This window comes from Cuculus canorus, chromosome 4 (genome assembly GCF_017976375.1).
Source record: "Cuculus canorus isolate bCucCan1 chromosome 4, bCucCan1.pri, whole genome shotgun sequence".
Classification (NCBI taxonomy): domain Eukaryota; kingdom Metazoa; phylum Chordata; class Aves; order Cuculiformes; family Cuculidae; genus Cuculus; species Cuculus canorus.
Window position 1 is genome coordinate 35684144 of NC_071404.1, and position 16280 is coordinate 35700423.

The 16280-nt window shown below is 39.7% G+C and overlaps 1 protein-coding gene across 2 annotated transcripts in view; it reads right to left on the bottom strand.

The window, feature by feature from the left end:
• The window catches only part of WWC2 (WW and C2 domain containing 2), a 102719-nt gene that overhangs the window by 56415 nt on the left and 30024 nt on the right, over positions 1-16280 (bottom strand). For both annotated transcript variants that reach the window (XM_054064816.1, XM_054064815.1), the window contains exon 2: positions 11846-11955. In XM_054064816.1, the coding sequence (XP_053920791.1) occupies positions 11846-11955 (110 nt within the window). The remainder of the gene's footprint in view (positions 1-11845; positions 11956-16280) is intronic.

Sequence of the window (16280 nt, forward strand, 5' to 3'; positions counted from 1 at the left end):
AAACAAATATTTATACTTCCCAGAGTAAAAATTCAAAGATAAGGATTTTTTTTTCCCCTTGGAAAGAGAATGTTATAAGCACCTGCTGTTAAGGTCAAACTCTTACACACAAGAATATTATAGGGATAGTTACGTGCATGTCATTGCAGGAACACTTGCTGAACATTTCAAAATGAGATATGAAACCTTTAATGATTAAACCAAACAGTAAGATTTAAACCATAAAGAACATCCAAATATTTTCCTAGCCTTACTTTTTGACAGTTGATGTACAATAAACTTGGAAGATCTCATTTTTTTTTTTAGGGCAGATGAATGTTTCCACTGGTGACTGCAACAGGATGCCTTACAAACTTGTCTGTGGCAGATATAAATCAGGCAACAAAGATTGCTAGCCAGAACAGATGGTCAGATGTTACTTCTGCTGGTCAGGTCAGGAGTAAGCACTGGTTATTAACACTAAACAGATCTGTAGGGTTGTATCTGTTCTAGAAAACGCTAACTGGACTTCAATCATCAGCAGTGGAGAATGAACAAATGCACCTTCCTGAGCATGACCTCTCATACATTTCCTGTACTAGATGGTTAAAAAAATTCAACAGTTCAGCTGTTTCTTGTAGACAAAATGAAAATGATATATTTGCCATCATCTTCCATGGTAAGAGGTTAGATATGAGCTAAAAGGATCTCCTTATAATGGATCTTTAAACAACTAAGACTTCTAAATCAGGCCCTATCACAAGCACGGCTTAGATTTTTAAAATCTATATACAACAAACTTCTTCTGCCCAATCACAATGCAAAAATAAAGACCTATAGTAACAGGATGAGGTCAGTGGTGGTGTGCTTTCTCAAGTTACATGTTCCTAATTTGATGTGGGTTTAGTGCCATTTGGCAAAGCCACTTGGAAGTGAAAATTACTCAATTCTATTAAGAGGTCTTGATTTAAAACCAATTAATTTAACTTTAAACAAATTACTGCAAGTGCATAGTTAATAAATCTATAAAAAATTATAAATGAGCTATTTATTTTCTCCTATTTTTAACGTTTCAAGTGACTACCCATGCTGGGGGGAAATTCTACGAGACAGAAAACACTTGAGGTCTCTTCCAGCAGAACTGCACAAGCAGCAGAATGGCATGCTCCACCCAAGGGCATTCCTGTGCACTGAAATGATCACAGCCCTGTAACACAGAAGAGCAAGCTGCACCACCTTTAATCACGCTGCTATTCATGAAACACTCTTCCTGGGTCACTGCCAGCCAGGTTTGATGCACATAAACTCAGCAAAGAATTTGGCCCAAACAACAAATCAAACCCAAAATGCCTTGAAAGCTTTATTTATTCCTTTGTCTAGAACTTGCTTCGAGAGCAGCAATGTTATGCATGCTCTGTGTAATTATACATAAGATATATATTATATGTACAGGATACAGGTGACAGTCAGGCATGCCATTTTTATTAAATGAGATATTTTCATATGTTCTATTCCTGTCCGCTATAAAGGAGCTCTGCCAAATTTTTTATAGTCTAGTTGAACAGAAGGAAACTATTACCTTATCAGCAGTAGATCGTATTTCCCTAAAATACATGAAATTAAAATACTGCTAGAAAATCCCACAGGGAAGGGAACGGCTCCCTGACCCCCTGCTGCTAGACATGAGAGAATTGGACATTTTACTACAGGATTAACAATATGTGGAAGCAATAGTTTTCCAACATCTCCCCTTGCCAAACAAAATAATAGTGTTGATTGGCTCTATGGTGACCCACATGTAGGCTATCTTCAGTTAGACACATTGTATTCAGGCACCATAGTTAGAGAACAAATACTCTCAAGGGTTCCCACCAAAAATAAAAAGTCAGAGATCCTACACAGCTGCTCAAGAAGGCTGCATACATAAAAGAACTCTCACCTGTCTAAACACATGCAATATAATATCAGTTTGTAAATGTAACAGACTCATTGTCTCCCAAGAAAGGCTATTTCAAGGCAAACTAGCTGACCTGGCTAGAAACAAGGGACCTGTAGGGAGAAGAGTAGGGGGAGATGCTTGCCACAGCTGCTGTAATAGCCCTCCATTTTGACAGTGATGGGTTCCATCATGTCACACTCGCCTATGCTATACATTCGCATGTTCTCTTCTGCGCAGTCTCTGGTGTTCACTCAACCCAGAATAAAGCCTATTTGATACACTAAACCAACTTGAGCTGGCTCCAAAATGGAACGTGAAAGCAGATGCATCATGTTCTGGGAGGTAAGGCGAGTTGTGCCATGTTACCAAAGGTCCAATGAAGAAGAAGAACCACTCAGCTAAGGAAAGAACCATACATCCTTCTTTTGGCAGCAGCAAGCCTACTTATCGATCTACTCATCCATTAGAATCTTCAGCACGGATCTACTCATCAGTATCATGCACCTTATCCCCCATATACTAATTTACAGAAAAGTCTCCAGACACGAAAACCAGGGCTACAATACTAGACAAGAGGTGACAAAACTCCACTGGCTGAGCCCTGAAAACAGGATGGCTCTGACCAACACAGAGGTGTGCCACCTGCAGCTGGCTGTCCCCTGGGCTGCCCCATGTCACAACTCAGCTTAGGTACCCTGTGTCAGGGTGGCAGCTTCTCTGTCTGAAATAGCGAGCGATGAAAAGACAGCTCCATAACATCAGACATCGCTGGTTATCTTGCATAATAATTACAGGACTACTACTTCCAACCAAACAGAACCCCATCTTCAAGAGAGAAACACACGCCCAAAGATCCCAAACCCAACAGCTGACTACATTCAGGATCCCTCATCACTGGTGCTTCTCTTGAACCTCAGTGGCTGAAGAAAGTGCACAAGCTAAATCTAGACTGAAGAACAGCCCCCCATGTTGTGGTAGGATTACATCCTACTCCAAAGAAGTGGTTTGAAAAGGAGGGGATATCTGGAAAGCAGCCTACTGCATGCTGAGGGCAAGCCCCTGATGGCACAAACAAAACCAAAACCAACTATTTGACATACAACATCAGAAGAGGAAAAACGGTGTCTGGTATCAACCACCATGGGATAACACAAGTTACCTTAGTCATGGGTGGTGCAAACAATTTATCAACAACATCACATAATCACTATGGGTATGTTTATTCTACAATTTTATCCCACGTTTCTTGATAAATAAACTGGCTTTCAAATTACCAGTAGTTTTGCCTGCAATCAGACAAAAATACACTTAGAAAGAGTGCAAATATTACTTCATTGTACTTCAATTGGCACAACAAATATTGCAGGCAACTGAGTAACCAGTTGTAATGAACAGCAAAGAAGCAAATATACCAGTACTAGTTTCAAGGAGAATACTCAAGTGCTACTAGACTGGCTTAAGGAATGCACTTTATTGTTTATACACCAGAAGCTTTCTGAATGTATTTTCTTGTTGCTTTTTTCTACCGATTTTGAAAATACTTACAATGCAAACCCAAACAACAAGAAACACAATTTGTACCCAAAAATTTGAGGAAGAATTCACAAAAAAAAAATAACATAATTTCACACTGGTTTATTTGTTCAATGGTATATAAAGACATGGAATAACACACTACTGAGAGAGCAGTTCCAGTAAGACCATGCGGCTCAGCACGATGACATACACAGCATCTTAAAAGTTATCTAGTGCATTTCTGGATACTCAAAGAAAATCACATTCTACCACACAGGATGGAATAGAGGTTCTAAAGAGAGATCTGGAGGAAAATTAGGTTATTCGGAGTACGTTCTGAATGGAGCTCTATACAGTTTGTTTCCTGCCATAGACCTTGCACACAAAAAATGCCTCTTCTATTCCAGACAACTTCTTCACTTTTCCATAAAATAATTCTGTGCTTGAATTGAGTAGTGAGAGAAAAGGAGAACATTTTCCAGCTATACTGTGCAAGCATGAGCAGATTTCCAAAAGACAGTTATTCAGAAATTTTTATGAAGAAATATTGAACATGTTATCCTCATGGCACATTAGTTTCCTCCAGATATTGGGTAGCATATGCTTATCTATCTCAGACTCAAATGCAGTAGAAACTCTGAGCATTTTGCTCTACATTATCCAGTAAGTGGGTAATGTTCTACTGCTACGCCTATTGGAACTAAGACATAAGAAAAACATGCAGGTATGATCTTCACATGAAAGTCAGCAGCTAAAAATCATCTCTAACCCAAAGACTTCATTGCTCAACCCTTCCTCCTGTAGCCAGCATTTACCGGATTACACTAATCCCTTCCTACAGCCAGGACACAGAGAAGATATCTGTAAATAAGATTCAAGATAAGATATACTGCGCTTGGGTATTCACCATCTGTGTTTGCTAACAGTAAAGGGGCTTCACAATTGTTTCCCAAATGCTTGCATGTCACTGCTTGCTTAGAACATGGTGATGGGTCAGGGAAACAAACAGTGTATATTTATGATCATGATACACAATTCGACTCCCTCAAGCTAATGGTAACTGCAGACTCATGGTGGAATTTTCAGATTTCTTTCTCTACTGAAGATACAGTGTGGCGTATTTTCATAGACATAAATACCCTAGAGTCCCAGGCAGGAGCAAAGATGAGTTGGTCTATCCACAAAACACCTGTGTTAGATAAACTAGTTCCACAGGCATAAACTGGCATGAAAGCCTTTAAGATTACAACAACAAATAGAATACCTATAGTTAAAATATTGCGTTACAAGTGTCAAACAACATAGGGAAATAGTTAGGCTTTGAAATTTCAAGAAGGAAGAAGACTAAGCAGGAAAATAGGGACCTCTAAAGAATTCTATTTGTAAGCTAAGCAGACAAATCTCACAACCTCCATGCTTCCCAATGTTTTAGCATCACTCCAATTTTCCTTTTCTTTATAGATGAAACAGTGGTAGAAAGCAGTTTCTGGGAAAAGTGCATTCATCCTTACGAAGTGGACAATTAAAATTAAAACCAGTAGGGAGGAAGTGAGAAGGAGCTGCGGAAATAGGGAAGGTAGATGCCCAACTCTGTTTTGAAGAAAAGTGCTGGGAGTGAAGGCTAGGGAGAAAAATCATCATTGAATGCAAAGTACAGAGTGGCAAAAAGAGATTGATCTGACGGTCTAAAATGCTGTTGGGCTAGGAGTCGCTATTCCTTCCTTGCTGTCATTCAGTTCTCTTCTGTTACCTTTGCCACTAAACATTACTCACAGCAGAGTATATGTTTTATAGGCTAACTAGATCAATACAATGAAGAAAACCACCCCTTGCCTGGTTATTCCTAAGGCTGAAAACAAGAATTGGAAGTGAAGGGGAAAAGTAACTTGGGAATAAGTAGGGTGCTGAAGGCAAAGCAGAACTTGTCCCAGCCTAGGATTTCCCCAGACTATTCATGCCAAGCAAGAAGTAGAAGTTCCCCTCTTGTGCTCCCATTACCTCCACAGCTGTTGATCTATACACATCCCATGCAATGATCTGGATCAGAAAACCTGTGCAGCTCGAGGGGAAGAAGAGGTTGTGAGCAATGACAACTCACCTCAGGAAGCAGAGTGCTTCCCCATTGTCCATGCTTACTATACATCCTCACACTGACAGAATGTAGGAGCAGGAGCAAGAGCAAGCAATGTCTGCTACGTCAGCTGCGCACTTGGAAATCACAGGCTCAGAATCAAAACTGCTTCCTGGCAAACCAGCACAGGATGCAGAACAGATGAAAGCGCAAGGGTGTAATTTCCAAATACCTTTAACCAGTGCTACCACAAAAAGCTGTTGTCCCCAGTCCTTCACCTTCATTCATATCCCCAGGTCATCTTCCCTCTCTCACTTGCATAAATAGGGGTGTGGAAAGGAGAACAAATAACTTCTTTTTTTGCCCCCATACCAGATTAAATCAGCTGAACTTAAATCAGCTCCTTAATCTGATTCACTGTCTGGCCATGCAAATGTTCATGCCAGTATATGCAAAAAACACAGTAGGGACAGAACAAAAAGCCAGAGAGTTAGCAATAGCATAGGACCAATTCTTTTGGAGATTCTATCAGCTTAAAAGTGTTTGCAATCCAAGCTCTAAGGCCATAAATGTTTGCATCTCAGCCACTTAGCGCCCAATGTTGAACAACCTGCAGAAGAATTGGAAAAATGTGGAAGTGATGATTTCGCCTGTAGATACACAAAATAAAGTGGAGTAATAGGTCTGCGTTATTTTTGGTATTGCCTTGAGTTCCTAATTGTGTTGTTTAGCAAAATTGGTAAATGTTAGCAAATTAGATAGCTGGACTAGATGAACACTTGAGTATGCCTATGCAACAATGATTAAAAGAGTAAACACTATAAGCTATGAAATCTCTGAACTCTCCCAAACCACACTGAGAAGGATCCTGCACAAAAGGAACTTGTCAATCTCTGACCACCACATAATATTCGTTCAGTCATCCCTCTAACAAAGGATGATACTGAACCTCAGGGTAAGCATTTAGGTTCTTACAGTATTAGCTACCCACATCATATGTATTTTGTGCCTTGCCAGATGGCCTGTAATCTGGTCTCCCTTGAAGCTGAAAGCATCACATTAAAACTCCTAATTGGGGTAATATATTCATAAAGTAATGACCTCAGTCAATGTTTCTCAAAGCGGGTTACATTATGTAAAAGGATCATGAGAAAGCTCTAAGGCAATCAGTAAGAGCTAGGAAAAAAACCACAAGCCTACACTGTATTTGGAAAGCATCTAAAAAAACATATAAAACCATAAAATCAGATTATAGTTAAACATACTGATACCAAAAGCAAGTCCCTCAAATCTGAGGGAGTCTTTACAATAGCAGACTTCTCACAGCCTACTCTTTCTTACCCCTTCATAGAGGGGAAACTCTTTGAACCAGCAGTTAAGGAAAGTGGGCTTTCCTCAGTTTTGTGTGGGAGAAGGGAAGGTAAAGGACTAAGACAGACAATTACACAGATGAGCAAAGTACTTAGGGGGTTGGGTTTTTCTGGAAGATATATCGAATTAAATGATTTTTGAATAATTTAATCTTTCATTATAGAAATTCGGTAGGATGTTTAGAATTTTGCAAGGTCCGGTCTAGTACTGCTTTCCTGAAATCAGTGGGAGTTTTGCCAGTACCTACCACCTTCAAAAGGGGCAGGATAAGTCCCACACTAAACAATAACAGAAATTCCTTTAACATTTTCAACGTTTCAACATTTTCAAGTTTTTAACAGAGAAGGAGGGAACAACCATGAGCAAGATCATCTGAATTTACAGTCTATTGCACTAAGGTCTCACCTGCTGCTTACTGTTTATTTGGTTTGCTTGAGAAATCTAATGAGATTGGCCAGTTTTACTACAACAGCTCCAAATCCTGTGGGCAACTGGAACCTTCACAGTTGTATAAGATGTAGCTTTGCACAGAGGCACAGAAGAGGATCACTAACTAGAAAAAGAAATGAAAAGAGGACAGATAATAGAGAAGTTGTTCAGAATAAGTAATTATGGGATGCAAGAGAGAGAATCAATGGGCCTTTCTGCAAACATTTTGCTGAAATAAACCCAGCCAGAAGGCACTTAAATGAAACTTATTTAGTCACCTCTCCCTACTTAATACACGGGAGCAGATTTCTTCCCAAGATGCTACCCCTCAAGCTGTCATTTACAGTTCCTGAAATCTCAATTCATTCCATGTGTTCCTTCAGGCACCTACCCATTTGGTCCTCCTCCTACCCATGGGTACAGTTTTTCTTTCTCCAGTACAAGAGAGAATTCACAAAATTATACTCTGTTGAGATGAAAGAGTAAAGGAGTCTTCCTTGTTCTAACATATCCACTGTACTGACAGAATTTTAACAGTTCAAATCCAGAAAGCATACTCAACACATCTGAATTACTACACTGCTAACAAAGCAGTAAGCGGGCACAGAAAACTATTTCCTTGAAATGCCTGCCCCCCGATTATTAGTCATCTCCATACTAGAGATTTCAATAGCATCAAAACAATACATCCACTCCAGTCAGATGACATAGAAGTTATAGTCTCCACAGCTGGCATGGCAGAAATATGACCTGCTTTTAAGAGACTTAGGGAGGTTACCTGCCATCATCTCAAGTGCTCTCACTAAAACACTGTGCAAAATAGAGTGTGCAAAGCTAAAACATACCACTTTACAGAATAAGAAGCTTCACAGAAATGGCGACAAAGCAACAGATATATTACTATTACAGAAACCAAATGCACTACTGAACGATGAATGGAAACTACTTTAAGTACAACACTATGTTATCCATTGTGCACATTAACATAATATAAAGAAACCTAGCTAATCACTCTTATTTGCCCTGGCCACAGAAAGATGTGTACAGATGGATAAACACAATTCTTCTCTGTTAAATGAGGTATTAGTGTTTGCAGTATATTAATGACTATCAAGAGAATTCCAAGACAGTGCTGTCAAAACCTTGACATATAACATGTGTCTGAAGCAGAACTTCAAGTCACAAACAACTTATATAATATTCAGGAATTCACCTTCAATGCACAGAAACAGCATATGAAACATAAGGACACTATTTAATCTTTAAAAGATATAAAAGGCTGAGATTTTTAAAACTGATTAAAAATGTTGAGCATGTATAGAATAAAAGAGCACGACTGTCAAAGCAATAATCTGAAAGCGCTTTCAAAATGTCCAGGAAAGTGGATTGCCTGCTCAAAATTTTACAGCTTTACATGTTATAGTTTTAGCTAAATTAGAAGTTAAAGACAAATTTTCTCTTATAATAGCATTTAGAATCATACAGTCCATAGGCTGGAAAAGACCTTTGAGACCATCAAGTTCAACTGTGCCTGTCAACTACTAAATCATATCCCTAAGCACTTCATCTACCCACCTCTTAAACACCTCCAAGGATGGGGACTCAATTGCCTCCCTGGGCAGCCTGTTCCAGCGCTTGATAACTTTCAGTCAAGAAGGTTTTCCTAATGTTCAATCTGAATCTACCCTGGTGCAGCTTGAGGCTATTCCCCCTTGTCCTATCACCCGTCACTTGGGAGAAGAGACCAACACCCACCTCTCTACAACCTCCTTTCAGGTAGTTGTAGACAGCGATCAGGTCTCCCCTCAGCCTCCTCTTCTCCAAGGTAACCAACCCCAGTTCCCTCAGCTGTTCCTCAACTTGTTCTCTGGCCCCTTCACCAGCTTCCTTGCCCTTCTTTGGACACACTCCAGGACTTCAATGTCTTTCTTGCAGCAAGAGGCCCAAAACTGAACACAGTATTCAAGGTGTGGCCTCACCAATGCCGAGCGTAGGGGCAGAATCACTTCCCTGGTCCTGCTGGCCACACTGTTTCTAATACAAGCCAAGATGCTGTTGGCCGCCTTGGCCACCTGGGCACACTGCTGGCTCACATTCAGCTGCTGTCAACCAACACCTCCAGGTCCTTCTCTGCCAGGCAGCTTTCCAGCTACTCTTCACCAAGCCTATAGCTCTACATGGGGTTGTTGTGTCCCAAATGCAGGACTGCACCTGGCCTTGTTAAACCTCATCCTGTTGGTCTCAGCCCATCAATCCAGCCTGTTTGGATTCCTCTGCAGAGCCTCCCTACCCTCAAGTAGATTGACACTTCCTCCCAGCTTAGTGTCATCTGTGACCTTAACTAAGGATATACTCAATCCTCTCATCCAGGTAATTGATAAGGATATTGAACAGAACTGGACCCAGCACTGAGCCCTGGGGAGCACCACTTGCGATCAGCCTCCAACTGGATTTAGCTTCATTTACCGTGACTCTCTGGGCCTAGCCATCCAGATAGTTTTTTACTCAGCACAGGGTCTGCCTGTCTAGGCCAGTGGAAGCCAGTTTCTCAAGCAGAATATTGTGAGAAACTGTGTCAAAGGTCCTCCTTTTGTTGTTGATGTATTTGTAGAAAGATTTTTTTTTTTTTTTACTATCTTTCACAGAATTGGCCAATCGAAGTTCCAGTTGGTCTTCAGCCCTTCTGATTTTCTGTCTGCATGACCTCACTTATCCCTCCCAAGATGCCTACTCCTTCTTCCAAAGCTCATATACCTTCCTCTTTTTTTCTGATATCAACCCAGATCTCCCTGCTCAGCCAAGCTGGTTTTCTCCCCCACCGGCTTATTTTCTGGCACAAGGGGGCAGCTTGCTCTCGCGTCGCCAAGATTTCTTTCTTAAAGAGCTTCAGCCCTCTTGGGCTCCTTTGCCCTTGAGGGCTGTCTCCCATGGAACTTCATCAACCAGCCTTCTGAACAGCGCAAAGTCTGCCCTCCGAAAGTCCAGGGTAGAAGTTCTACTGACCCCCTCCTTTCTTCTCCTAGAACTGAGAATTCAGAAGCAAATTAATTTCTTTCTTCACATTTTGAATTCAGTCAGGTATGTCCCTATTTTTTAAAGTTCAGGAGCATTTAACACCACATATAAGATCAGAGAAGTCACATTGTTATTCCAAAATAGCAGGGCTATAAAACCCCAACTAAGGTCACTGGGTGGGATTCAGTTTGAGATTAGTTGTCTATCTGCAGGTGTTCAATAAGCACAGTACATGTCTAATGTCTCATCCGCGTTATCAGAGTTACAGTCCAACCCAACCAAAGGAGCTTAAATGAGCTCATCTTCAAAGCAGACACCCAACCAGGCAGCTACATTGCACTTTACATTACATTTGCTGTATTTGATTAGATAGCTATTGACTACAAAAGCCAGTTTAGACACCTCCGATTTTATTCACTTGCCACACACTTGAAATGCCACAGGAAATGCCACAAGTTTTGTCTCTACCTTTGCTCCACAAAGCCATTGGTCTCTTACTATCCATGCTGTATGTGCTGACTTGGTACAGTTGTCTCTGTTAACCTAAAGCATCTCAAATGGCCATAGACACCTCACTATTTTTTAAGCAAGCACACAGCACTGCTAGCACAGATACAGGCACCTATATTCACATATTGATCTCAAAGGGAAACTCTTCTTTTATGTAAATAAGAATAATTTCTGAGAAAATAGAAAAAGTTATCCATTAATATGGAGTAATGAACACAGAAAAAGATGATAGAAATGCTTTCAGGTTTCAGGAATATATTCATTTCATTAAGTCTAACACGTACCGTATTTCAAATTTTGCTACAATTTTGTATGGTTTAGACATAATTCCTGTGCAACTGAAAATATGTGTAGAAACAGATGTAGTCATTTTGTATTAGCAGATTTTCTCATAAACCTTTTAAAGCCAATAATGTTACACCAAAGGGTAATTTTCCCCAGCATCTTGATTTGCCATTCGCTTTCCAATTACTACAAAATACAGTATTATTTATAGCCTGCAATGTATTCTACAACATTCTTAAAATTACAGTACATTTGCCAGCCCTCATACACAAGTTAAAAACACCTGTGGGCACACTCCAAACTACCTTATCTGTAATAGTTCCTTTCAGCAGTGATACTCAACCAGTTTTTGTTACTCATATCAGACCATCTCTGCTAGTGTTCAGTGCTGAATATTCAATTGCCACCAAACATCATCCACTTTTCAGATACCAACAGATGTCAAACATCTTTATTTAGTACACATTACACGCACTTCTTCCACAGCAAAAGATGAAGAGTCACATGAGTAATTTTGAACCAGCTACAATACATCTGCAACCATTCCCAACAAACCTACGCACACAAATGGGATAATTTGTTCACTGAAAATCAGAAATCGTTACGTCAGCTACACTTATCTCTCAAGAAAACTTTCCCCGCTCTCAGTCATGCTTCAAAAGCTTCTCACAAAATTCTAATCATGACAAGACTTCTTATATAAGCAATATGGCAAACTGAAAAACACTTACGGTTGATGTGATCAATATAGTACACACCAATCTGAGGATCATATGCAGCTTCCCAACCCCATGGGAGTTCATCCCCAACACAATCCGCGAATGACAATGGCTTCGTTAACCTAAAAAGAAAGGAAAAAGTTAATGGTCTAGCTTTTCCCTCTGCCATACATATCTTTATTATTCACTAATTCCTATTACGACAGAAGCTAAAGAAATTATAACAGGCAGAAAGGAGAGCAATGCGTTTTCTCCCTCTTAAAGCTTAGGCTCTCAGTTGTTTTTCCCCTATTCCATCCTTCTGAATTCATTAACTTTAAGAACATAATATAAGTTACTGCAAACATTTTTCAGCATAAGCACTCAAGTGAGAAATTCACTGCAACATTTTTCACATTTGACAGCTTAAAATTAAACAATAACCAATAGCTTGTAAAAAAAAAAAGTACACAACTATTTGTCCCCAGAAGAACTGGACTCTTCAACCCTGAGTCTGTAATTACAGCACAAGATTTCAAGTTCATCTTCCCTAACGACTACAGACACGGAACTCTGAAAAGAGACTACAATCACCTAAGATGCAGTTAGTGGTGTCTATCAATAAACATGCTTGAACAAAATAAACAGTAGTGTGCACAGCACAAACATTTTATAAGTAACAATTAATGGGTCTTAGATCCTCACATGGTGCTTTTTTAGGAAGACAGATAATAGAAGTTTTTCAATTTGAATAACAGAACACCTATTTATTACAAGAAATAGTCATAATACATGTGCTCTTTTCCAACTGAAGCTGAAAGAAGCTTTACATCATCATCTTTTGCCTCCATGCACTCCTTTTTTTTTAAAAAAAAAAGAAAAGAATATTGAATTTCTTCTTGAGAAACCCACAGATAAATGCCCTATCTGATATACTGATATATTTAACAGGAAGAACAAGAGATTTAAGGTTTTATTGTAACCATGGTGACAATAAGATTAGTACATATCCAGAGTTTAAAAAAAATCCTCAGAGTAAGATTATCAGGAGCAGTTTGTGGGACACATGCACATCACCTTGTTTGCTTATTCAGGCAAGCTGTGAGAAAAGTTCTGTTTACTTGGAGTCTCCAATAAGAATGGCCAGCCACAAACACCTTTCCTAGTAGAGCGAGAAGGTGTAGTTTCTGTAATACCTGTTCTATTTCTCAACCTTAATCTGCTATATGCTGCTTCACAGCCCAAGAGCTCCTTTTGTAATGGAAGTCTTAAATGGACATGACACATCCTCCTCATTACGATGTAGGATGCAGGAGAAGACACCACAGGAGAAGACATCAGAAGACACTGCACTGAAGCTGACTGGGGTTAACTCTTCAGTGATCTCCAGGGAGAGTCCAAGCCTGCAGTAAGCCAAGCCTACCTGTTGTATCCTGTCCTACTGATGACATGGATTTATATACGTGGACATTACACTGCTCTGAGCAAGGCTGCTGTGAGAATGGGCTCTCCAGAAACCCCAGCTCAGAACTGCCACTCTGCTCCTCATCCTCCTCCTTTCCTCAGGGCAGCAGCAGTTGTGCTGACACGGCCAGGCTGGGAGCAAAGCTGCAGATGCCTGCCACATCAAATACACCTGCCCAAACACCACCTACTAGTAATTACCAGCACCACTGCAAAGATTACTGGTTTGTTTGCAAACAATAACAGACAGAAAGAGATGGCTCTTCAGAAAGCAGGAGAAGCCTTTCAAAGCCAGGATAATGAAGACAATCACAGTTTCAGCCAGGCTGCCCACAGCACCCAGCAGCCTGAATACTCACGTCAGTGTTCTGAGGCCACTACTCCTCAGAGGGAGCATCCATCACGTAAAAGCAGCAGACTTTTGGTGGGTTTGGCTAGTCAGTGAACCTGTACTAACTACTAGGGTTCACCTTGCTGTGAAGGATGTCCTGCCTCAAATTAGATTACAAAGGTGGATTTTCAAAAAAACCCATTTCTTAAACCGAATAAAAATCAAAGTCCAACATCATCCTTAGCCTTAATGTTATAATATTAACTCAAACCACAAGTCTTGTAGGTCAAGTAATAAAAATATTTAAAAAACAATATAGCAGAATAGGGATGACAAACTATTACATGCATGCCTAGATGGTGTCTAACAAATTCATTTAGAACTCTGCACTTAAGACTTTCATCAAAGATACACACCACAGTCAGCAACAATCACAAGATGTGATTTTTAAACCACCTCTATAGGGAGGATATAATCCCTGTACTATCCTGGCTTTTCATCTGCACTCCACACCAATTTTATTTTTAATCAAATCCTGACTACTTGCTATTACAGCTCATTCTGTAGGTCAGACTGCAGGCCACTCAGGCCATAGGGATGTTCTGTCCAGGTGTTATCACCTGTCAGAAATCTGACACCGTGAGAATGAACGGCAGTCTCTCTCTCACTCCATAAATTAAAGCGACACTAAAAAAACTGTGGAAAAGTACTTGAGTGACCCACTCTAGACCTTAAACAAAAGAAGAGGTGGGAAAGAGAGACCCTGAAGTACAGAGAGTACTAGACAAATTCTGCTCTGCTTGATCACTCTTGACGACGCAGCCTTAAGATCTGAGCTATGTCAGGAGAATTGTTCCTGAGTAGATGTTTTTAAAAATTAAAAGCTTTGTACATAAGATCACAATTACATAAGTGTTACATTGCCATTACTCTTCTTTTTTGTTCCAGAATCTTTTAATAGCACAAGATTTTTGAGCCCAACACGGTCTTATGAAACTGAGCAGCAATTGGTGCAAGGTGATGCTAGACTGCTTTGGGCCTTCAGAGCTGTCTCTACATAAACAGCATTTACTTTCAAAATACATATGGCAAATGGATGAGACTAACATGACATGAAGATTAAAACACAAGAAAATTTGCAAGACAAAAGCTGAAAGCAAAGAGAGTTATGAGACAGAAAGGAAATAATACCTAGGAGCAAAGACTGAAGGAATCTTGACTGTATGAAGATCATTATCTGTGACATAATGACCTATGATAGACAGACTACCATTACATTCATTAACCGTGACCCAAGAAAAATGAGGTTTATTGCACCATAACTGAGGATTAAGTGCTGCCTCTCAGGGCACTGATACACTGGAGTAGTTCATAATACTTTCTCACTTTGTAGTCATCAATTTACATGCTCTTAAAAGAATGCCAATACTCTAAAAAGGAGGACTTAAAGTCCACCTTTAGTACACTACTAAGTTTAATCAATTAACAAAAGGAAGGAGCTTTAATGCATACCATTAAGCTCAAATATTCTCACCTATGAGTACTTTTTTTTTTTTAAACCTTACAGAACTTCTGAGCGAACTGTATTAGCCTTTAACTCATGTACAACATTTTCCCCTATTCAACCCCACATGGCTGCAACACTCCCATTTCAGCGTATGGACTGAGATGCACTCCCCAGAGCAAGAGAATAAGAAGCAGGTAGGTGTGTGTGATGAGAAGTGGTTACTCCTAAGAAAACCAAGAAGCGTTCTGGAATCCCACTATGTAAACAGTATATAATTATGTTATTGCCAACCACTTCACAGATGCCCTGGGAAACCTAGGAGATGAGTACAGCTTAAGAATTGAGAAAGTATATTACCACCTCATATCCACATTTTTCTTTGAAGTTTTCAAAATACAAAGTTAGCCAAGACCTCAAAACGTAGATTCTACAATATGTGTGTATTAACAGTTACTATTGCACCTGCAGCCATGTCTGTTAAGTCTGTATATGTATCTAAAGTCAATAAACAGGCAGATGATAATGTAAAATGGAACCATAACTACAGGCTGATGGATTGTCAGTGCAATATTGTTCAATTTGGACAACTCTGTGCACCTTACTGCTTGACGTACTCTCTAGACCACAAAAGTACATACAAGAAAGTTTTCTTCCAAAGGTCAGGATTCACAGAAAATGAGACATTTACTGCGTATACTAGTGAATGTTTTTGTTCTGTCAAGATACAGACAACCCATTTTTCAACAGACTCCTACCCCTTCCAAAAAACATGCCTCTCCTCCACACTCTAGCAATTGAGAAAAAAACCCCATAAGTTATTTAGATATGCAGGAATGCACACTTATTAAAACACAGCTGAAGAAATTTGATGATGGAAGAACTATATGCACACTTACCTGCAATCTGGATCTTCATACACTCTTACCAAAGGGTGTACAGATGACTTAAAAATAACAAAATACAACAGTAACACAACTACTTCCCAAGTTCTTCCCCACAAATATTTTGCTAGCACAGTGACACAGAATAGGAGCATGTGAACCGATTTCTGATTTTATTTTGCAAAAGGACAGCTGAAAATATTTACTACTTATTTCAATCCAGTGGCTCAAGACTAACAAATGTAAAAATTTAAATCAACTGATTAGGCAAAGGAACATGTAAGA